The sequence below is a fragment of the Suncus etruscus genome, chromosome 4 (assembly GCF_024139225.1).
Source record: "Suncus etruscus isolate mSunEtr1 chromosome 4, mSunEtr1.pri.cur, whole genome shotgun sequence".
In the NCBI taxonomy this organism is placed as follows: Eukaryota; Metazoa; Chordata; class Mammalia; order Eulipotyphla; family Soricidae; genus Suncus; species Suncus etruscus.
In genome coordinates this window covers 53,119,779-53,144,810 of record NC_064851.1, presented here as the reverse complement: position 1 = coordinate 53,144,810, position 25,032 = coordinate 53,119,779, and the positions used below count along the sequence as shown (strand labels likewise).

General features: G+C 34.8%; 1 protein-coding gene across 1 annotated transcript; it reads right to left on the bottom strand.

Annotated features, from left to right (window-relative positions):
- Nucleotides 1–892: 892 nt before the first annotated feature.
- TBX18 (T-box transcription factor 18) lies at nt 893–24,916 on the bottom strand. The gene is given in 9 exon segments (XM_049772221.1): nt 893–1,725; nt 3,139–3,233; nt 7,382–7,446; nt 10,355–10,522; nt 17,769–17,940; nt 21,152–21,253; nt 23,376–23,580; nt 24,599–24,743; nt 24,746–24,916. Coding segments are annotated over 9 exon segments (1,848 nt in total). The 3' UTR covers nt 893–1,000.
- Nucleotides 24,917–25,032: the final 116 nt, after the last annotated feature.

Here is a 25,032-nt window from a genome sequence, read left to right as displayed (position 1 = left end):
AGGCCAACAATTTTGAACAAGATGAATAAAGTATACTGAATGATAAGACATGATATAAAAACCTAAGATATGTTAAAAAATAGTATTCCTTTCAATTTTAAAAAAATACACATTTCTCATTTGAAGAGAATTAGTGGTAGATTTATTTTCTTACTACCATTCCTCTCATGTTATATATTATTTTACTGGTGAGAAGTTGATTTTAAAATGTTTACATAACATGTTTATTGTTTATTTGATAAACAAATGAAATGAATAAAGATACAACAACTGGTAATCTATTATTTCTCAAATGTTTAAATAACTTTCTTATGATCCAAGGAAAAATGAGAAATCTCAAGCACTCCTCGAACTTTCTTTAGAGAATAATCTACATAAGATATGAATTTTTACAGGGCCAATGCCATCTAATATATGTGGAAATACAAACAAATAGGAACACATAGCTTACCATTCAAAATTACTAATACCTCAGAACTATTACAAGACTTCAATAGGACTTTACATTTTAGGTTTTCACAGTGCCCAAGAATAAGAAAAATCAAAAGATTATATATTCTGATGATTGCTGGTTATCAATACTCAAGTATGAAACATCATAGAGCATTTCTATGATAAATTAAGATATTTTTTCTTCTACTTAATAAAATTAACAAATTTTAATCTTGTCCTTTGGCTTTATAAAGAAATAGAACTTTGGTTAAACATAGAACATTTATGCCAATACTCTGTGTAACTAAAAGCACTAGGGGGAAAGATAAGGGAGAATATGGTGTTGGCAAACAGAAAAACTTCATGTACTGTAACTATCCATATATACCATTGATAATTACAGTCTTGCCTTAAAGAAGCCAAAACATTCAGTGAGCTTTAATTTTCTACAATAGGTATTTTTTTTCAAGATACTGATAGTTTCTTTACATATTGACTTTAAAAGAAAAAGAAAACAAAGGAAAAATAGAGTAGACTAATTCAAAGATGATTTCACTTAAAGGCTTCATCAAACCATATGTGCAGACACTTGAGATGATGACAGCGTTAAACTTCCTAGGGTCCTAGAGTCAAAGAAACTCTGCTGACCCCCACTGCTAAGAAGGTGCACTCCTTCAACAGGGGGCAACATCTGACGATCAGTCATGGTTCCACTTGGTGAAGACCCCAAGAAACTTCCCTGGGAAGAAACAATTTTCTCAGGACTGGTAGCGAGTTTAGGGGATGTGGAGAAGTTATATCCATACAAGGCACAGGGGCTATGCAACCTGAAAGTGTTATAGGAACTCTGATGTGTCTGATTAGTGGCAAAGGCATTGCTGGAGGGCGAAGGCATAATGTATTGGAGCTGGGGTGACATCCCAGAAATCTGCATGGACAAGCTGGTCGGAGGGCAGTTGAAGGTGTCCCCATCAGTGGTGCCCATTGACATGTTCACAGAGGCACTGCTGCTCACACCCACATAGGAGGGAGTCCTGGGTGGGGCAAAGGTCTCATTGGTCTGACTGGTGAGTCTATTGTATGTCTCAGCCAAAGAGGTGCTGTAACGATTAAGGGCGAGGCCAGAGCGGGCACAGGAAGAGTAGTCAGCTGGAGCCAGACTGCATAGTGGTGTGGTATTGGGTCCGAGGTGGAAGGCAGGGGAGGAGCAAGGAGAGCCAGACAAAAGGTGAGGGTGGGTGGCAGGAATACCATTTCCAGAACCTTGGAGTAAAGAAGAGGTGCCTGTATTTCCTACAAAAGAAGTTGAAATATAAATTACAATAGTTTCATGGCCACTTTCTCAATTTTGTAATCATGAGTTAGGCATAAACTGTTAGAAGTACAGGAAAGGGGCTAAATAATGAAAAGGAGATTGCCTCAACATTTAGTAATTCACGATTTAAAATAATTCAGACTAGAATAGTTTAATTTATGAATTCCATTTCAATATTTTCAAAGCAAAGTATCTTCCCAAAAAATTATTTACTTTTTTTTTCAGAATATGTGGATACTAACATATAGAATTTTTATATTTTATCCCTATATATCTACCGACTTTACAATTTTATATTTTGTGTCTTATTCCAAAAGTATGACCTTTACCTCTCTGATAGTCTGATAGTCACCTTTTACCTTTCCTTTATTTATGGTAAGCAGAGCTTACTCAGGTCAATTTACTGTCTTACAAAATAAAAAAGAAAAAAAAGAAAAGAAATAAAAAGAAGAAAGTTATCAAGGCCACAACCAAAGTAATTTCTTGATATATCTACAATGCCTCACCATAGGCCTCTAAGATCAATAATGATGCCATGTAGGGTTTAGTCATAACAATATAAGAAATGTCAGAAATATTTTCCAATATTAAAACAAGCTGGTGAATCAAATACTAACATTAGAGCAGAAACCCTGCAAATAAAGAGTGTCATGAAACAGAAAGGGGTCATTGACCCCTTTCTGGATTTGCTGGCAGATTAATGCTTGCAAACTTTACAAAATTTAAGGAAATTGCAAGGTTCTGGCCAGATTGTAAAACCTTCATGGTTCTAGAAACAAACAGCGTTTTGTGTTGTTTCTCAAAATAATCTCAAAGTCCAATTCAATCAATGATAATTATCTAAAACTTAACAGCTAAATTCGCTCTAGGAAGCTGGTCAGGATCAAGCATAAAAGTCTGTTGATGAAAAAGTCCTATTGTCCTGCCAATAAATCAGGGAGTCATCCTATTTCACAAAGTTCCTCTCAGTAAATAGGGTAAATCCAGGGAAGTATTTCTAATATGCTAACCTGCTTATCCTAAATTGACAGGAGAAAATTCACTGACAGACCAATTCTGCTAGAGGAAAAGAATGAAGCTAGCAAGAAAGGTAAGTTGAGACAGGTGTCAGCAATCTTCTGTAAAGTTCACTGGCACCTAAACTTATTGGTTCACTTCTCTTTTTAATAAGATTTAATTTGAAGATCAAAAATGGTGATGAAATACGTAAGTAGCCCCAAGCATCCAATACATAATTTATAGCTACAATAACCATTTTTCCTAGCCTGGAAAATCCACACAGAGAACAGATGAAACTGTTGGTGATGAGTTTGACATTTAAACAATCATTTGTGCAATTTTCAACTCCTAGGCAGGGATGACTATATAGATGCTCTGGGAAACTGATTTACCTTGCTTGGGAATTCCAGGGATATCTTCAAAGGTGAGAGTTCGCAGTGAAGGTCTCCAAAATGCATATGATTCCACAAGGGCTTCCAAACCCATTCTAAATAGGAACATCAGGTAAGGGGGTGAACAGAAGAAGCCTCATTAGGAGAAGCTGGAAATTTCACAAGTAATAAGTAGTTCAGATATTAGATCTACTGTGACATGGAACCTATCTTCTCTCTATGTAGGATTCTCCTTCTGGTGAGAATAGTTTTACCTATGATGATGAAACAATACCACAAAAAATATGACCCCTTAAAGTCATCTCTTTTCTAAAACGGATTTGTGCCCCTTCCTTTGGACCTCAGTAGCAGCTCAAAGAGCACTCATCCAAGGACAATTGACTTCTCTCAAGAACATAAGGTCCACAACTCCCAGGTACAGGGACTGTTCCTCCAGAATGGGGATAGCACTAACCCTTCAATGTTTTTCCTTACAGTGATCTCATGGGGTAGAGGAAAATACAGAATTAACATTATTATCTAATCTTTATTTTTATTTATTTATTTATTTATTTATTTATTTATTTATTTATTTATTTATTTATTTATTTATGTCACACTGGCAGCGCTTATTATTTACTCCTGGCTCTAAGCTCAGAAATCGCTCCTGGCAGGCTCAGAGGACCGGGATGCCGGGATTCGAACAACCGTACATCTGCATGCAAGGCATGCAACTATACCTCCATACTATCTATCCGGTCCCATCATCTAATCATATTTTAAAGTCCCTACGTACCTCTGTGCTCAATAAATATATAATCCAAGAGATTATATACAATGAGGGGCTGGAGTGATAGCACAGGGGTAGAACATTTGTCTTGCACTCAGCAGACTTGGGATAAACCCAGGTTTAATTCCTGGCATCCCATCTGACCTCCCGAGTCTGCCAGAAGCAGACTAATGGCGCTCAGAAGTCGGTCATTCCTGGATTTGCGCACCAGGAACGATTTCTGAACTCAGAGCCAGTAGTAACCCCCAAGCCTCAAGAAGTTTTGTGGAATGGCATAGTGCCTTTTTGTTGCTAAATACAAATAAATTATACTTAATGAAAATCATATGCCAGTCATATTTTATTTACATTAAAATATTGATTTAATGAAGGTTGGAAATTCTGGGCTCAAACCTCATGTAGTCTACAGGTTGTAGCTAATATTCAACCAATGAATTCTGTGTAGTTTGGCTGATGATCCTATATTTATCTTATACTATTTTTATATTTTTATAATTCTATAAACAGGCTTTATAAAAATTAGAAAATATTAGGTCACATTTTTTGATAAAATAACTTTTATTAAACTTTAAGGATATCAAAATGGTTATTGAGTTATCTCAGGGTGATTTACACATTTACTGAACATAGAACCATACTGACTACAGAGTGAGATATATTGCATTGTTTTAGCAATCTAAACTCTAAATACAAATCCTTAAAACAAATTCCTGGGGAGACATTATTCATTATCACAAATCTATAAACTCAAACTTTAAAGATAAGGTGAAAAAGTGACATATAAAAGGGATCTGACTTAAAAATTATCAATGTTATTCTTGAGCCTGCAACTTCACACTGCAAGTTCCAAAAAGGATTTCAGATATTTTTCAGGAAACAGTTATAAAATATTTATTAGCTAAATCTGGATGCTTTTAAAAAGCCTTAATTTTCCCCAGTAATGGAGACTTTTCCTGTCTAAAACAACAGATAAAAGGCACTTCCTGCAGGAGTGTAGTTGAGGTGATAATTTATACAAGATGCCTTTGAACAATATCCACATTTTATCACCACCCTAATTTATTCTATTAAATGGTGAAGTTTATTTACCAAAATGGTTATATTTTTCCTGAAGTATTTAAAGAGATGAAAATCTTGTACCTTCCTGAGTAAAAAGTTTTATAGGGTCAAACTGAAGAATTTAACTATTGTCAACACATAAATTCTCTTTCACATAGCAACTGTCTTACAGAAGAACGTTTAATGACTGATGCTACTGATTTCTACGTAATAAGCTATAGAACCATAAATGTACAGGAATAGAAATAGATTTAATTAAAAATTATATAATAACATTTTTAAAAATCTCAAGTTTTTGTTTTTATATAGCTCAATACATTTACTTTATACAAAGGGAGAATTAAAATAGCATTTATTTTTTAAAGTAATTGTGCTAATTCAGTACAACAGAACCAAATATAATAAAAATGTAATATTTTTCATGGGTTTTCTTATCTATTAATAATTAAGTTGTATCACCCCTACTCAAGATATATTTATTACTGATTTTAAGAAAATAATATGTAAATTATAAATTTATAAAATCAACCAAATTCTCTCCCTCATTAAAAGAATTTTTAAATTTAGCAATGGAAAATTCTATCATAAGATTTTTTAAAATATGGAATTCTAATTTATAGATATTTAAATTCAGGAGAGCAGTAAAGAGAACATATCCATAATAAGCACAGGTATTCAAGAGAAAAAAACTTCATTTTACTAACAAAAACCATACTTAAGCTCACCACATTCTGCCTTTAAGAAAACACTGTTTAGTATGCCTGTCTGAGAGACAGGCAGAGGGGTGGAGTTAGAGAGGGAAATGGGGGAGACTTTGGTGGTGGGAAAATACTCATTGGTGTACATTCTATGACTGAAAACTCAGTATAAAAATGTTTGTAAACATGGTGATTAAATAAAAAAATAAAAAAATAAAAAATGCTGTTTAAACATTTTGAGTAATTTATAAAGATCAAGCTTAAAAAAACATTTAAGTGTTGAACATAATTTTTTCCAGTAAATTTATTTAAAAAAATTTACAAGGTTTAGAGTTTGAGAAAGAGTAGCAAGCAGCATGGATTTCATGCCTATGTATTTCTAAAAAGAGTCAAAGGCCAAGAAAAATTTATATCAAACCTAGAATTTTGACCATAGTCAACTGAACATGAAACTTCATAATTTATTTTTTACTATTATAACTGACTTATTTCATTAACAAAAAATTTTAAAACTCGTTGTCATTTTTTGGTGCCGAATACCCAAATGCCACGTGTCTCATTGTCTGTCTTTTACTCAGAGGTTTATTCACTATTAAATCACTCAACATATATTTCACAAATATCTATATATTAATTTCTCAAATACTTTTTAAAATATTTAAATCAGTGCAGCCAGAACGATAGTGCAGCAGAATGGGCATTTGTCTTGCACATTGCCAACACAAGTGTTATATACTCCAATATCCCATCTGTTTCCATGAGCCCACCAACAGTGATTACCGAGTGCAGAGTCAGGAGTAGCCCCTGAGCACCTCCAGATGTGGCTCCCCACAAAAGAAAAATACTTAGACCATAAATTGCTAAACAGATATTTTTAAAATGTAGTTTATGATTACTTTGTTACTACGAATGATAATTTTAGAAAGGTGTTTCTCTTATTATTAGCAGGATAGCATTGGAACTTTGGTTATGTGGTGATAATTACACACAACAGCCCATACAAAAAGCTAAATCTATGAAATTATGTAATGTTGAAAAGTCAATAAGTCTATGAAAAACATAAAAATGAAGAATTAGAACAGAAACTTTTCAACAGCTTAAAAAAACTCTTGGCCTACTAACTCCTAGGTGATCGGCTTTTTAAAAAAGAATAGGGTAAAATTAATTATAGCAGCTCTCCCATTTATAACAAATACATAAAACACAAGTTAGGAAAAGTAAACAAGTGTGTGACTGTCAGCAGACGCAAGACAAAGTTGGAAACTAAAGAACATCCTTTCTCTTGGCAATGGAAAGTAGTTTCATACTCTAGCTAGAAGTCTGTGAAAACAGGGGATCCATCAAATGAATAGTTTTGTTCTTATAAAGCCAATTCCAAAGAATAAATACAAGTATCATAGGAAACTAGGTGTTTTAAGCTTTTGAGCCTAAGGACATGTTTCCTTAAGGTTCTTTCAGAGATACTATGAACTTCAGACCCTGAGAACTTCTGTTTTCCCCATCCATCCACATTGAAATTCCACCTTAGAAGTAAGGCCACCTTGTGATGCTCCAAATAGCCCAAAATTATTAAATTCATTTGGTATTTTGTTTTCTTAAGTATTTAAAGCTTTGTCACATGTGATTTAAAGAACAGGTCAGTAAATTAAAGTGCTTATAATAAAATTCACAATGAAAATTATCTACTAAACACAGCAAGATGTCTTTCTTGACTTACCTGTTTCGGCCAGAATCTCTGAAGCCTTTGGCAAATGGATTCCTATCTATCTTTAGACGAGTGATCTATATACAAGAAAAAAATGTTGCATAAGACCATATATAATTGCTAAATGGAATGGGTTTTAAAACTATCCCTTTTTTTGCAGATCTGGAGAAGAGGTACGTGAATTAAATGCTACTGACCCTCGTTCAATCCCTGGCATCATCTTTTTCCCAAAGTACCCCCTGAAGCAACACCAAAGCATGGATATAGGAGTAGATCCTGGTAACAATTGGCTATGCCTCCAATCCCATACCAATATATTTACTCCCCACCTTTTCTGTCTGTTGATGTAACTAATATAAATGACCAGAAACTGCATATACACTTTTTAGCATAACTTAAAGAAAATCTAAAACATTGATTATTCTCAAGAAGCTTCCTAATCAAGTTGTAAATAGATTTAAATTTCTCTTACTTTTAGTATTCCCAGGAAAGAATTAACATAAGATTCTTAATCAGTATCTTGCTCTCTGCTTTATAAGTTCTCTACACTAATTTTCCCTTTAACTTAATCACATGCTTTAATGCAATTTATTATTTGTATATTTATTACTGTGGATGGGAAAGAGCTAATATGCAATTTCTTTAAATAAAAAACTTATATTTAATATCTATTAATATATGAAATGATGTTAAGGTCATACACAACCTTCTCTTATAAATAGTTAATGTACAGTCATTTTACTTTTCTGCTTCTGTATTTTTCTTTGCCTAATGTTAATTGTATTTTTGCTTTCATCTGAAAATACCATTTTTGGATGGATTTATAGTACAATCTACTTTATTATTTTATTTTTCTTATCTTCACTTTTTTGGCCACACTTGCTGTACTCAGGGCTTACTCCTGGCACAAATGGATCACTCCTGATGGGGTCGAGGGACATATGGAGTGACAGGATTCAAACCCTGGTTGGCCATATACAAGGAAAGTTCCCTACCTGTTGTACTATCATTTAAAATAGTAATTTTTAAAAGTACAAGATTGAACATATTCCTATGCTAATCTCTCCTTACATAGGACATTTCTTCTCCTCACTCCTCTATTTTCCAATAAACTTTCAGCCTTCTAAAAATGAAAAATAAATACGAGTTAGATAGTGTTTCCTTGTTCAAAAATGAATGTCTCATAGTTACTTAACCCATTATTTAATTAATATCATACCATTTGATCATATATTGTTATGCTTTTATCAATATTAAATCATTTAATGCTAATAATAACACAAGTGTTTCTGTTCATTTTGTTTTCTTATAAACTGAGATTCACAACAATCTTAAAGTCATTAAGTTGTAGAGCTGGGCTATGACACTAATCTTCAGAGCCAATGTTTGCCAATTATAGGCTGCTTACCAAATTTTCCATAAAGTATTCAATATAGTGGTTAAAATTTATAGAAATTAACATAATTTTATTAAGCAATTATTTATTTTTCTTCCACTAATATGACATTCTCTAAATTGATTATACGATTTGCTAATTTGTATTATTATTCATCATTATATATCTAAAGATCCCACTGCAATTTATTGCTGGAAAAAATACAAATTAAAACAGATATATAACATCGTTATTTGTGTGTGTGCTTGTGAGAGAGAAGGGGGAGAAGAAAAAGGGGGGAGAGAAGGGAAAGGAGAAAAGAAAGGAGGAGGAGAGAGGGTGGAAACTAGAAGAGAAGAGAAAGAGAGGAGGAAAGAGATAAAAAATTGACTGTTAAAAGTACTAATTGCCTCTGCACTTTTTCCTTCATACATTCTTTTTTGTTAAAGTATTTTATATATACCTATTATATTTTCAGAAGGTTTTTATTACTCCTGGCTATGCACTCAGAAATTGGAAAACTAAAATAATTTTGCTACCAAAATAATTTTTGAGATAATATTAGATTAAATAAATGCTTCTGTTTTAGAAATAAAATTTGACAACTTCTCAAAATATATGTGATCATAATCACTACAAGTACAATTATGGCCACTGAAATATAAACGTTTTAATTTTATATTATACTTTGAATTTAAATTTAGTTAATTAAAAATAAGATATATCAATCTCAATTTTGGCTATTTCTATGAAAACTAGCTGGATTTGTAGGAATTAGGTAATTGCCTCTAAATCAATGCTCTTCTAATGTTACAAGGTTATGTAAAATTGAGGCAAAAATAATAAAAATAATACTATCAAATAGAACAAAAAAGAAATAAATGTAAAATGACATTTTTAGTTCATATATTCATACTACTTATTTTTTTCATACTATTCTACATTTTTAGTAAAGAAAAATGATATTTTGTAAAATAAATTCACTTAGATGTAAAGGGAGAGAAAGGGACAAATATTCAAGAGGAGAACAAAATGAGTGGGAAAAAAAGCAGAGGAGAGAAATATTTGGACAAAAGAGAAAACAGGCTTATAAAAGTGAGTCAACTCTTTTCCACTTTTATGAAAGTACTATTCTACAATTGATCTCTTACATTAAAACATATAATCACATTTTATCACAATTTAAGCAGATCTTGAAAGAAATTTTATTTTATATATAAAAATAATAACATTCTGAAATATTTCTGATAATACTTCAACTATAGTTTATAAACAAAGTCAGCTGCCAAACCTCATGGCCTGTGAACCAATTCACGGTTCATACATTCAGTTTTCTAGGTGATACACTTGCTTTCTAATTTTGATCATAACTCAACATTTAAGAATAAAAAGTAAACTTATACTATGAACTGAGACATAATTCTTGTCTAAATCTTTATTAGAACTATATTGGTGAGTCACTGATCAAAATTTTTATAAAAATATATATACACTCTATATATCATCATATTTTTGATAAATATTTAAGCACCATATAAAGGCTATCTAACTTTCTATTTATAGCTGAAAAGTCTAGGAAAACACCAATTCTGAAAACAATTTCTGCCTACCTGTTGATTCTGATAAGCAGTAACAGTGGTGAACACAGTTTCTGGGAAGGAAAATGCCTTCACTCCATCCCCAGATGGAACAGGCTTAATGGGAGAAAGATCATCTCCACAGTTCTTACTGATGACATGAACTTGGGGTTGGTATTTGTGCATAGAATGAAGAATTATCTAGATTAAGAAAAGAAAAATAAACAAACATATCAGAAATCTCAATAATGTGATGAAGTATTTAATGTGTAGAAGAAATCCTAGTGTGGAAATAAACATTTCCATGGGTGCTAAGTAAAATATATAAAGATTGGAGATGAAACATGAGGCAGTTAGTTTTCAAAAACGTTTATAATATAAAAGAAAATCATTACTTTTGTGAAATGCTATGTACCATAAAAGCTTAGTATCAGAAACCAGACATATAGTACAAAAGTTAAGGTGCTTGCCTTGATGCAGCCAACCCTGATTTAATCCACATGGTCTCATATTGATCAGCAGGAGTGACCCTACATAAGAGCCAAAGGTAGCCCCTGAGCATCACTAGGTATTGTCCCCAAATCATAGAAGTTTAGAAACTTTAATAACAAATCTTTATGCTGAAAATGGAGCAATAAATTAATAATCATTTACAGAGCTCAAGCCTGTAAAAACTAAAAAGATTGAACTTATTAAATTTTACCAACATCATCATCTAAAAATTTTTTTCATAGTTTTTTTTTTCTGCACAGATATTTTTATTGTTAACTGCTATACATCTATTAGAGGGAAAAAGGAATTTACACGGCTGCCTGGTTGTGGTTCACGAAATCTAGTTTGTTAGATGACAACAGTACCCATGACTCTTTTCCAGTCTTCTAAAACACAGATACACAGAGAACAAAACCAGCTCTCTTGACTTTACTAAGGGCATCTGAAAATATGGTTCGCTATCTTTTATTCACTTCTAAGAATTTATCCCAAGGAAATATGCCAATTGCAAAAGAGTATTTCATGTACAATAATGTGCCTCAAACAATTTATAATATTGGAAAATCTATAAATAATTTAAATGAGTTGACTACTTAACTAAATGAAAGTCAATAAAATGCAACATTATTCAGTCATTACTAGTGAGGTTTAGGACATTTTTTTGGCTAAGGATATTTTTAACCACATAATAAAATATTCCTTTATAAATATTCAATCATAAAAATGCAATGTATAAACTTGTCACAACGACATAAAATAGATATAAAAAAGAGTCTATGCAAGTAAAAAGGCTCTATGTTAAGGCTCAACTCTGGATGATATATGCTAAAATAATTTACATACTTAATAATTTTCCTTAAAGGTTCTGGCTTTACTGCTGGGTAAATAAAGAGTCTTTCCCACAGTAATTTTCAATGTGCTGTTAAGATTCACATTTATATTTTATTAACAATCTAACAAACCTCAGTTTGTTTTGTTAGCAAATTATTAATTTTTTAAATTTAGTTCCAGATCTAAATTTTTATTTGGAGATATTGGAAGTTTGCAGGAGAATCATTTTATAAAATTAATGGGGATAAAATAATGAAAAAGCAAAGATAGCAATCCTCCTTGTTTTCAAAGATTATGTCTATCACAGAAACTCATATAATAACACATTATTTACAGGGTCAACCTCTGTTCTATTTAACACATTTTTCTCCTTTACATCACCTATTAACTATTAGCTAATTTCATGGACCAATATCTATAAATATAACCTTTTTTTCAACATTCTGACAAATTGTCGTGTTTCCCATATGAAGGCAATAGATTTGTATCAAAAGAAGCATAATTTTATTTCATCTTTAATGGGCCAAAGTGTCTGCAGTTCAACATTTACTTCCACAACTACTTTCATTCACATAAAGCATGTTCAATGCTTTTCTGACTTTGGACACTTTCTAGATAAATAATTTTCAATTTATTCCTGAAAACCAGCATTGATCTGAGCACCAGTGGTGAAAATCCACATTTTACATATCCTAAATAGCCATGTAGAAACAAGTGGAGCAAAGGGCAAAGAAGAGCAAATAAAATAGAAGAGTCAATGAAGTAACATTAGGTTGCATCTGCTGTGGCCTTGGCTTTGTTTTAAATAAGACAGTGTATACTTGCTAAATGTATTTAATTCTTCAGTGAAATGCTGATCTAAATTTGTCTTTCCAGCAGAAAATTCTGGATAAGTAAGAGAATTTCTATACTGAAAGAAATGATCTATCCAAGAATGCTACTTGCTTGCTGTGTGCACTATCAATGTAAATCTGGCTACAGATTTGCCACGAAGGGGAAAAAGTTCCTTTCTAGATCCTTTGCAATCTCTCTCTCTAATATTTCTAATATTTGGAAAATTGAAAGTCATTTTGAAGAAAATGCATGGTATATACTTTCATGTATCATGTTATGCTAGAATGATGTTATAATAGCTTCATGAATATATGACTCCTACAATCATTCTGTGTTAATAAAAGTACCCAATCTAATACTGGAGAGAAAGTATAGCAGCAAAGGTGCTTGCCTTGCTTGCAGCCAATCCAAATTTTGTCCAGGAGCACGTAAGGTTCCCATGAACCCTACAAGGAATAATCCTTGGGTGCTGTTTTAATATAAATTAAATAGTTCTAGAGTTGGTGTGGGGTTGATGAAGCCTTTCTCAGCTAGGCCTGGCTCCTACAGCCCCTAAAGCCTGGCAGGTCTGAAGGTTGCAGGATGAAGGTTGAGAGATTCACAAAGCAGTCCGATAAGTTCCAGGAGTCAGCAGTAGCATCACCAAAGGCAGTTAGCCAGCTAGGAAGCCTGGAAAAAGCAGCTGAAAGGGAGACAGAAGCCGAGAGAGCCAGAAGGAGTAGAGAAGTGGGTGCTAGGAAAAGGCTTAGCATAGAAACCATGTGAGGAAATGTACATGGCAGTTAGGATTGTGAAATTAAAGCTGGCTGACTCCTGGAATTTCATCTGACTGCTTTGTGAGTTTCTCTGCCGTACCCTGCAGCTTTCAGACCGTTGGGCATAAGGGTCAATAGGAGCCAGGCCGAGCCGAGAAAGGCCTCACCAGTCCCCTACCAACACTAGGACTCTTTATTTTATATTAAAACAACTGACACACAAACCTTGGACTGACTTGAACCCTCTCCCAACTTCTTATTTATCCCACCTGAATGATCAGAACTGCCCACACCTGGAATGGGCAGGTAAAGGAGGCTGACTTTGAGGGAGAGAAGGATTAAGAAGAATTAGTGACAGAAGCGGGTGGCAGAATTGAGTGGCAGAAGCGAAAAAGGACAGAAGTGAGAATCAACAGCAAGATTCAACAGAGATTAGGCATCAGATTCAGCAGTTCAGCATCAGATTCAGCATCAGCAAATGAACATCATCAAAGCAGCAGCAGCAGCAGCAGCTTTAGCAAAGGGAGTTAGCTAGGAAGCCCAGAAAAAGTGGCTGAGAGAGCCAGAAGGAATAGAGAAGTAGCTGCTAGGAAAAGGCTTAGTGTAGAGATCGTGTGAGGCTGTAGAAACTGTGAAATAAAGCTGGCTGACTCCTGGAACTTCACCTGTCTGCTTTGTGAATCTTTCCACCCTCACCTTAAACCTTCAGACCTGCCAGGCTGTAGGGGCTGCAGGAGCAGGGTCAAGTCCAGAAGGACCGCATCATTCCCCTCACCAACTGTAGGACTCATTAGTTTATATTAAGACAACACTTAGGCACAAAACCAGGGGTAAACCCTGAGCACTAGTGATTTAGGGTGTGGCCTAAATCAAATCAAAACCAAAGCAACAAAAGTCTCCAGTCTTAAAACACCCAGACATCTTTAGCAGAATATAACTGAAAATTTAGGGGACAAAATAATCTGAGAGCAATTTAGAATACAACCTTTTATTTTATTCAATATCTTAATGGGTTGCATACTACTGTCACATCCTTTAGAACTGAGAGTTGGAATCTCAACTATATGAGGACATAGGGTGTGTCTCTGAGTGGCTGCTTCAAGAAACTGAATCAAAGACGATTGAGTCATCAAGTTTCAGCACAATAATACTACTCTCTTAGACTCAGAGTCACAAAAGAAACAAAATTTGCAGCTCTAATTTAACCTCATTTAGGGTCATTAAACAGAAAATAAATACAACCGAAGTCTTCAAGGTGTCTCCCTCCTATATCCTGCTAAAACAATAGGCATCCACACTTTCGTCAGTAGATGCCACAGTTATCTTGATTTTCTCTCCCTATCTAGGCCAGAACTTATCAAATACAGAGACCAATGCTTATATTTTAAGATATTCTTCAAGGGCACATTTTAATAAGGGAAAAGAGCATTTCCTTCTCGCATCCTCTCCTAGTACTAAAATCTATATAAATTTAAATTAACATTTTCAGAGATAATTTTTGTTCCAAGTTGTACAGATATGTCTTTCTCTGCCATTTAATTTTATTCATTACCTTTATTTAAGTATATATCTTACCATAAATTTAAAATAAATACTTTACTGATAGATGACATGTTTTCCTATATTTTATCAACATTCTTCTATGTTTCTATATTTCTAATGGTGAAATAATTAATGAGGTTTACAAAAAATATTTAATCTTTTCTATAATTTAGGTAGTTTGTTCTTAATTTTGTGCCATACCCAGTCAAGATCAAGACTTATTCCTAGCTTTGTGCTCAGGGATCACTCCTATTTATATTTAAGGGACCATAGGTGATTCTAAGGATCATACCTATATTAGTATGCAAAGCAAGTATCTTAAACTCTGTATTCTCTCTGGCCCATCTTCTGTGTTTCAAACAATTGCCTTATGGCTAGTTAACTTTATATCAACATGGCTTCACCATTATATCTAGACATGTTATAAAATTCTATTAGTCTAGATGTTGCTGTAATATTTTTAGATAATATTAACATTTAACATGGACTCTGAGGCTGGAAATGTAGCTCAGATGTAGAGAGCATGTCTCATAGGTTTCAAAATTGAGTTCAATTCCTAGCACACTGGATAGACAGACAATAAATCAGTATATGCTAAATAAAGCAAGTTCTCTTCCCATTATTTATGCAATTTATCCAGTCAGCTGAAAGCCTCATAAGAAAATGGAGGTCCCCCAAGGAAATGAATGCTACCACCAGTAGACAGTCTTTAGGTTTGAACTGCATCATTCACTCTTCACTGGATCTTCAGTCTGACCCTTCTACAGATTTCAAAACTGCCAGCCTCACAATTACATGAACTGAATTCTTTTATTTTTTGTTTGTTTTTTGGGGCCACACCCGTTTGATGCTCACGGGTTACTCCTGGCTAAATGCTCAGAAATCGCCCCTGGCTTGGGAAGACCATATGGGACGCCGGGGGATCGAACCGTGGTCCTTCCTTGGCTAGTGCTTGCAAGGCAGACACCTTACCTCTAGCGCCACCTCACCGGCCCCATGAACTGAATTTTTATAAACAAATCCACCTCTCTGCATGTGTTTATACATATTTAAATACTTATATTTATGTTATCTAGAGAACACTAAATAAAATTTAGAGAAAGTGCAAAGTATACCAACACAAACTATTAGGCCTTAAAAATTATATATGCCAGTAATATATATAAAGCCCATAATCTGAATTAGTTTAGAATCATAAAATGGCCATATTCATTTAAATTATCAAAAAGTTGTTGTACCTCATATAAGACAATGTGGGTTTCAGTCACAATTTTCTATTTTTATTTATTTATTTTTGGAAGAATCTGTAAGAATTTAGTATTTCCTCCTAACTCGATGTTTAAATATTATTTAGGGTTGTATTCATGGGATCATCTGCAGTTCCTGGGATTGAACATGGAGTGGCTACATGCAATGAAACACCTTAAATTCTGTACTATCTAAATTCACAATCTTTCAAGGATAGAATATCAAACTGTAGAACTCATAAAGCTGGAATATTCTTAAGGTTGTGAAAACATGTTATACCCATTGGTATCAATCTAAGATGTTCTACTAAAAGAAAAACAGAACACTACCTCAATGGACTAGGTGAGGATATTTCAGTCATCTGTCAATGTAACAGAAGAAACTACTTCACTGCAGTCAAATGAAAAATAATTGTTTTAACAACTGTAAATAGGAATAAATATAGGAAAAATGAGCATGAAGTTAATTCAAGAATAAAAGCTATTATGCAACTTTTCTGACTGTTTTTAGTCAGAAAGGACAAGCAAACAAGAGTGCTAGCACTGTGAGTGAGATCTTCCTGGCTATTTCTTAAAAATCTAAATGTTACATTTGCATTACAATATAATTTGTACGTGAATATTTTTATTAGGACAAAAGGACTAAAATGTTTGTCCAGCAACTTGGGTAATCATAGTCTGCACTATTATGATTCTATAAGAGTTTACATTTAATTTTTTCTCACAATATTCTATATTTCTGAAATCAATGCCACTTTCATCCCCTTTTAGAAATGAAGAAGTTGGTATTCCTTTTATCTGTGATACGCTCTTCAAAATGCATTTAAAATGGTCAAAGAAATAGTATAGCAGGTAAGGTATTTTGCCCGCACATTGGCTAACTGAGTTTTGGTTTGCAGAACCAAATATAATCCCTTTAGCCTTGCTAGCAATGATTTCTGAGCATTAAGTAAGAGTTAAAGCAGCTAGAAATAAGCTCCTAGCACTGCTGGGTGAAGCTCCAAAACTAAATATAAACAAACAAAAGCCATTTCAATCCTGTCCTCAAATAAAACTATCTCAAATTTTAAAGAAAACTAGCAAAATGTATAGCTTCATCATAAATCAGAATGTCTCCATATTCCTTATCTATTAAAATAATGATGTAAAAATCTTTCCAAAAATAAAAAGGTGTTAAACCTGACTATATTACTAGAGTGACTTATTTGGACTTATATATCATAGTTCAGCATTTTAAGACTAAAAAAAAATAGTACTGTAACATTTGACACATTAGAAGTCATTCCAGAACAATTAGGAGCTTACAGATGGAAAATGCAAACAGCCTTTTGCTTGAGCCATTACTCAGAACCAATGAGCCTCAACTGGGAAAAGAACTGGACACAGTTAAGACACAATAAATCAAAGTCAGTTAAAATAATTCCCTAGTATTCATATTTAGAATAAAACAGCTAGGACCTTATGATATTTCAAACAAATGTTTTGGCAAACAGTGTCTGCTTGAAGTTCCTTTATTCCATTACAATCAGTTTTCTAGTTTTAACTTTTTAAATGCTTCACAGGGCACTTGGGTCAAAGGTATGACTGCTAATAAAAATAAAGCCTTGATTTTTGTACACAGTATATGCACATGTCGATCAATCAGGAAAGAAATTTGATGTTCATAAAAAAGGTCCTCAGTCAGGCACCGAGTAGAACTGTTGTTGTTCTACTCAAAGTAGTGCCTTTGGTTGACTGCCTACTTACATGGCCTTGGTCATCCAATTCATTGTTGGTAAGCTTCAGCTTGTCAAAGCTAATCACTTGCCTCATCCAAGTCTCCCCTGAGGCAGGTGAATCTGGATGAATGTACACCCGAGGGGGTACTGGGGAGTCAGCATTTCCTGCCACCATCCATTTAGAACTGTGGTACACATACCTAGATACAAAAACAAGAATCAGAATGTTGACTATTTCTTCACCTTAGACTATTCAACTCAGTAAAAAATCAGATAAAATATTTATCTTATTTGTTAAGTCTAAAATTTGTTTTTTCTTTATACCTACTACATATAAAAATAGAATTTCAGGGGCCGGTGAGGTGGCGCTAACCACGGAAGAACTGCGGTTTGATCCCCTGGTGTCTCATATGGCCCCCGCAAGCCAGGGGTGATTTCTGAGCGCTTAGCCAGGAGTAACCCCTGAGCATCAAATGGGTGTGGCCCCAAAAAACAAAAAAAAAATAGAATTTCAAACATTTTAAAGGGGCAACAGTGATCTGTTGACCACACAAGTAATGTGTAGCAACATATATGCACACAATCACCAACATAAACACCAGTATTTGCATTCTTACAAATTACATGTATGCATGTTACACATTCTGAATGCATTTAGATATTTGTATTCTTCATCTAGATGTTCAATTGATACGAAGAATCTATTAGTTGTCAACCTCACATTTATGTTAATTTCAAAAATAATTGAGAACAAAATCCAGTAGTACCCCATATCCTCTAAGATGACTTCCCATTTTTGGTTTATGGGCATAATAATGAAGAGATTTCAGAAGTTCTAGTAGTTTTGACTTTGAAAACAGAAAAAGGTTTTTTTAATTTTTTTTTTGCTAGTCACTTAAGGATATTTTATATTACATTTTAAACTGAGGTAAATTTAGTTTAAGTCAAAAAATTTGTATAATAATAAAACATTACCTTTAGCTACAGCATTTCTCCTTTAAATTTGTAACTAAACTATTTAATTTTATACTACTTAATAAAAAATGTATATATATTACCAATTTTAAAATTTTCAGCCTTAAAATTATTGGTATCTTTAGTTAGTATTACTTTCCTGATACTATTTTTTTAAACAACATCTTCTTTCTTTTTTATGAATGTCAAACATTACTTCATGACTTAATGTATTTAAGTAAAACATTTTAAGTGACTAATAAAATCATATTTAATTCCACATCCAGATTATAGTCTACTGTTATATTAAATTTTATTCAGCTATTAAAAACCAGTAGATAAACTAACTTAAAAAATAGTATGAAATAAAATTATCTGAGGCTGGAGAAATAGCACTGAGGTAAGGCGTTTGCATTGCATGCAGAAGGTCGGTGGTTCGAATCCCAGCCATCTCAAATGGTCCCACGAGCCTGCTAGGAGCGATTTCTGAGCATAAAGCCAGGAATAACCCCTGAGCACTGCCGGGTGTGACCCAAAAACCAAAAAAATAAAAACTAAAAATAAATTAAAAAAAATAAAATTATCTTAGCAATTGTTTTTACCATTTGTTTTTTCACCTCTTATTAACACAAATGACATACAATTTAAAGCAATAATTAGTTTCTGTGAATTCTTCCTGAGTTTTGTCTTATGCAAACTTCTTTAAAAAATCACAAGAAACATTTTTATTGTATCACTTTATTTCTGTGGCTAGGTATTTTATTCTCTTTTGAACACAACATGGCTCCTATTCATTAATTTTCTTCTGTGTGAGAAATACATAATCAGAAAACAAAGAGTAATTTAAAAAAAATTCTCTTAATACAGTATATATAATTTTATCAAATAAGCTCCTGTTTTGTAAACATTTGTGACTATAATAAATTATAATTATTTTAATTAACTATTACTCTCTGATGACAGAAAAACAAAAAATCTTTGCAGCAAAGTTTGAAAAATTTGAAAATAAATGCAATTTTTAGAAATGCAAATTGAAAACTACTCTCTAGATACAGGTGATGTTATTATCAAAATGAAAGGTAGTAAAATTTACCTAAGTCTTCAAATATGCACATTGAATAGTCCCAATAGTTCCAAATATCTATAGGCACAGAGAAAATATGCTACATGTCACACTTTCTTCGTGAACATTTAAAGATTGATGCTTAAAAAAATTTCTGCTAAGGTGGCAATATATGTGAATGCAAATCTATGGTTTACAATTTTATCTTTTAAAATCTTGTTACTTAATACTTTTCTTGTTTAGTGAAGGTAATAAAAAAGAAAATATATGCCAAGATTATAGGAAGATGCTTGGAGATAAATTAAAAACATTGAAGAGAGAATTTATTTCTAAACTCATTAAAAATCACTGTCTTCCTCAGCACAGGACCCAAACTGAAAATAAGAATTTTAAGCCAAATCTATTAAAATAATTAATTTCTTGCTAATTCTTAAAGTATGTAATGTTAGCAAGAGTCCAAGTTAATTAAAATAAGCAATATAAGTTACACAACAAAAAATGTTCTTTTTGTTACCTATTTTTTAGTATTTCATGTATAATTGTATTAATATATCAATACTATTAACACCTACAACTTTTGAAAACTACTGACTAAATTTTTAAGTTCATCAATAAAAATTACTTAAGTTTTAGCTGTTTCTGAAAATTAAAAAAGAAACAAACACTAAACTTTAAGACTATCTCCTGAAAGAGTATAGGTTACTTTCTTATAGCTGAAGAATATATTTTCCAAATTTACAGATTATCTAGACAAATAGATTGCTTTTCAAAATTAAAATATTACTGTGTGCTTATTTTTCATATTACTGTTAACTACCAACCAAAAAACATTGGACAGAGAAATGCATAGTCTGTTAAAAGTGTCTATATATCAGATGAATTATGAGATTTTATTTTTCCTCATTATTTATTTTCCTTATTATTTATTTTTCCTCATTAAAAGGTCAATGACTTTTTCAAATTAAAGGAAAAAGCTTGTAAGCTGTTGTTTTAACTTTAAATCTATTTATAGAAGAAAGTGTCACAAAGAAAGTGAAACATTTTATTTCCCACCATGTTTATCTACAAATAGAGCATTTTCTCCCAAAATTCTATAATCAAAAAGCAAATCAATACAAAAGGCACATTTGTTTCAGCAACACTAAACTGGCCTCAATTTAAAATCTTCAATATTTAAAATTTTATTAATTTTAAAGCAAAAATTAATAAAATCCCATATTTATTGTAGGAGAGGGCATACTACCTGGAGAACAAGAAAGATAAGAAGAGTTGGGTTATGGACCTGGAAACTTTATAGACTTTTAGGAACAAGCAAAATAATCCTAACAAATGAAGCAGGCATTATCTTTTAAATCCTAGCATTTTCTTTTCCTGTACCCATCTGATCACTATACCTGTATCTTTTATTGTCCACTGGCACAATATCCATGGCAATGTAATACTGCTGATGAGGATCTAATCCTGAGATCTTGACTCTCATTGCTGGAAACATGCGCCTAAATATAAAGGAAGGGAGGGGAAAAGTTTCCATTTTGTTTTGTTTCTGATTATGCATGAAGAAAGAAAAGAGTAAGAAAGGATACCTCTGGAATCTCAATTTTTCAAAGGTATACCTTTACAATATTCACTTTGCTCAAAGATAAAGCACAGCCCATAACAAATTTCTAAGTAATTTTTTTAGAGTGTGGATGCATTGTGTTTACTGAGATGACAGTAAATTTAAAGTAAAAGAGTTGTATACTGATGAAATAATGGCACATATATATATATATATATATATATATATATATATATATATATATATATATGAAACAAAACTCAAGAAACATAATCTATAATAGCATAAATGATAAAATATTCCAAATGTGAGAAGTGGAAATTTGAATTTCTGAAAGTGATCAAATATGATGTGAAGTTTAAAGGGGCTATTAACTACACACACACACACACACACGCACACACACACACACACACACACACACACACGGACCCAATGTGCTATGCCATAACCAAACAATATGTTCTTTATTGAGACAGGACTTTCAGTCTGCAGCATGGTAAAGGTGAAGTGCAAAACTTGCTCTAAATTTGAAAGGTATAGTAAAACTTCTTTATTAAAAGCAGAAACTAAACACAATAGTGTATATTTACCAAATCACTCCTGCTCTGTAACACTTCGAAAAAACTTTCTTGTTTAGCCATGAATATTTAAAATGCTTGCTGATTGTAAAAATTTAAATTTGCATTTTACTAGGCTTCACAGCTATACTTAACAAAGGAGATATTCAAACACTCTTTTAAAAAAGACAGCAGTAACAAGAAATGTAACACGAATGAATGCATTGAAAGCACAACTATAGTCATTCTTATATTTTCAAAAAGCATTCATCAAATGATTTATATGAAGAATTCTCTGTTATTTTTTTTTGTTAATTTGGTCCTATAAAATAAGTTTTAGTGTTCCATTTAACAAAGTTTTCTTTAACAATAATATCATGAAAACTGTTTCCAAAGAAAGAAAGCTCATTATTTCTAACCAGGCATGAAAACAATTTAATATGTTGCCTGGTTTAGTGTTAGTTCAGTGCACCTGTAAGATAAAGAGTAAAGGTCTTTAACTACATCCTTTATAAGACAACTATTGCTTTGTGGTGTTTAAGACTGAATTTGGATCATTAATAAAAGCTCTGTGAAACGTAGAAGGTTGCATATGGATTCAATAAAATATGTTTTTGTAATTTCAAATAAGTTTGGATACTTTTTATTCTATCCAGGTTTTTCCCATGTGTACTCAATGAAAGAGTTCTGAGCTATTTAGAACTCCTTTTAAGGAAAATATTATCTTAGATTTCACTGCATTAAATAAATAGAACATTTTAAATTATAAAAGTTTTCATGTTTATTCTAAATTAATATGAAGTGGATAACAAATCTATTATTAACATAGATGTGCAAATCTCACACTTTCCAACTTACAGATATAATTTCTTACACAATTTTAAGTTCTTCAGCAAATCTAGCTTAATGTGCTGAATTGTCTTTAGAAAATATCTATCATGTAACTGTTGATCTACAACGTTTTTAATTCAAGTCATTGTTTTTGCAGGTATTAATCATGTAATCAGAGATTCTAGCAACTTTTGAACCTTTCCCAATACCAAAATAATACAACAACATCACGTCTTCACATTACAAAAAAATTTTGACAAAGAACCAAGCTGAAAGTTCCAATCAGAAAAAGCAATAAGCAGTTGTTAAACTACTTTTTTTTAAGTGTGGAATAAGGGTGGAATAGCGATCCCAGGAGTAACTAAATAGAGCCCAAATATATGACTTTATGACGTTAATGCTGGGGCAGGCATTAGTAAAATCACACATCTATAATGTGCCCTGGGTGAAGAAAAAACGGAGGCTGTAGATCTGATCCCTAGCCACAGCTATTCTCCCTCCAGCATCCAAGCAGAGGACCGACGGTCTGGCGATGCCCCAAAGGTCTGCACTGTGGGCTGGGGAGGCAATCTTTCCACACTGACTTCCTACAACTCTCAGGGAAGGCAAGGCCAGGGGCCACGGGAGAGGGGGCGGGGTGGGTGAGCTCCAGGGAGGACCGCGAATTACCTGCCCGCCTTGGTGATGATCATCTCGGTGCCAATCTCATGAAATCGCTTCCAGAGCTCAGCTCCCTGCAGATCCACCCGCGGGGCCGGTGGCGAGGACAGCGGGCTTCCGGGCCTAGCTTGGGCAGCGGCCGGAGAGCCCTTCGGGGAGCCTCCAGGGCTCTCTAGTTGGGACGTGCCCTGCTGGAAGCCTTCATCGCAGCCTGCTGGGCAGCAAAAAGCAGAGAGATTACTGGAGAGTGCTTCGAGAGGAGCTGGCAGGACTCAGTGGTTCCGGGATGGGGGAGCATGACGGAGAAAGGAAAAGGACCAGGGGAAAGAGCAAAGTTGCGCCCTGGGCTCTTCAATCTAACCAGATCAACCGATAAACCTTCTTTCTTTCCGTGAAGCGCAGAAGCTGGAGAGATAAGAACGAGGGCATCCACCCCAAAAGAACCTCTTCTGGGTTTTAGCACAAGTGGTCCCAAAGAGTCATAGTCAGGTCCTAGTGCAAATTGCCCGTCCGAGCTCCTCGGAATCCTACAGACCCAGCTCGGAGACTAAAACATTCCTGCCTCTTTTTGCGAAGTGTCCTGGCTATAAGGGCCGGCCAGAGGCATCTTCTGGAAAAGCGATTCAGATTCAGCTCCTGCCAAACTGCCCTGCTGCTTAGGGTCGTCAGCGAAACAGCCAAGAACGAGGCGAATGTTCTCGGTGGCCCTCGGCGTTGGCAGAAGGCAGGAAGCCGGAGACAACTGCGAGCCCCCGGGAAACTGTGCCGCCCACTTGCAGCTCTGCCTACCTGGTTTAGGGCGTTCCTTCCGATTTCGGGGACTTAATAAGCACTAGCTTAGCAAAGTTAAGAAAGAAAGAAAGAAAGCAAGAAAGAAAATAAAAGCACCCTTTGGCTTAAAACCACCAAGGCGGCACACGTCTTCGCCCAGACAGCGTTGCCAACCGCTCCGAGGGCGCGGCTCAGAGAAGAGGCCTTCTTCGACCGTGGGGCTGGCTGGGGTGGCAAGCTGCGACCTTACGGTCCGAGATGCAGGCGACTGACACACGGGCGGCGGCAAACTGGGCGCCTGACACCCCTGGTTGCCTCGCTAGGAGGGCAGGAACTGCTTCCCGCACCGTTCCCGAGGCTGGGCGCGACACTTACTCGGTAGCGGTTCTGGGGTTCGGTCGCCTGCGGGCCCGTGGCAGGGGAGCGGCCGGGGAAGAAGTAGGCAAAGTAGGCCGACTCACCCGAGGTTTCTCCCGAAGTGCAACCGGGTTCCGAACTGGCTCCGCCGCGGGTGGGCCGGGATGCCGCCGCCCCCGGAGGTGTCGGGAGCGCTGAAACTCTGTCTCCCTCGGAAGACCTTTTCTCGCCAGCGCCCGACCCCCGCTCCGGCTGCAGCCTCCGTCGCTCTCCGGGGCCGTCCCGGCTTCTCCCGCGACCAGCCTTCGCCGCTTCTTCTGAAGCTGTTGCTGCTTCTCGGCGCCGATGAGCGCCTCCACGGAGAAGGCGTGAGCCCTGAGGCTCAGCATGCTGCACGGAGAGCCCCTCCGCTTCTCCGCCATCCCCGCGACCCTGCGGCCGCACGCCCCGGGCTCATAGACACCCCGGCCGGCGAGTTCGCCGACACTCGCTTTCGCCGTCCCCTTGCCTGCACCCCCACGGAATCGGAGCCGGGACC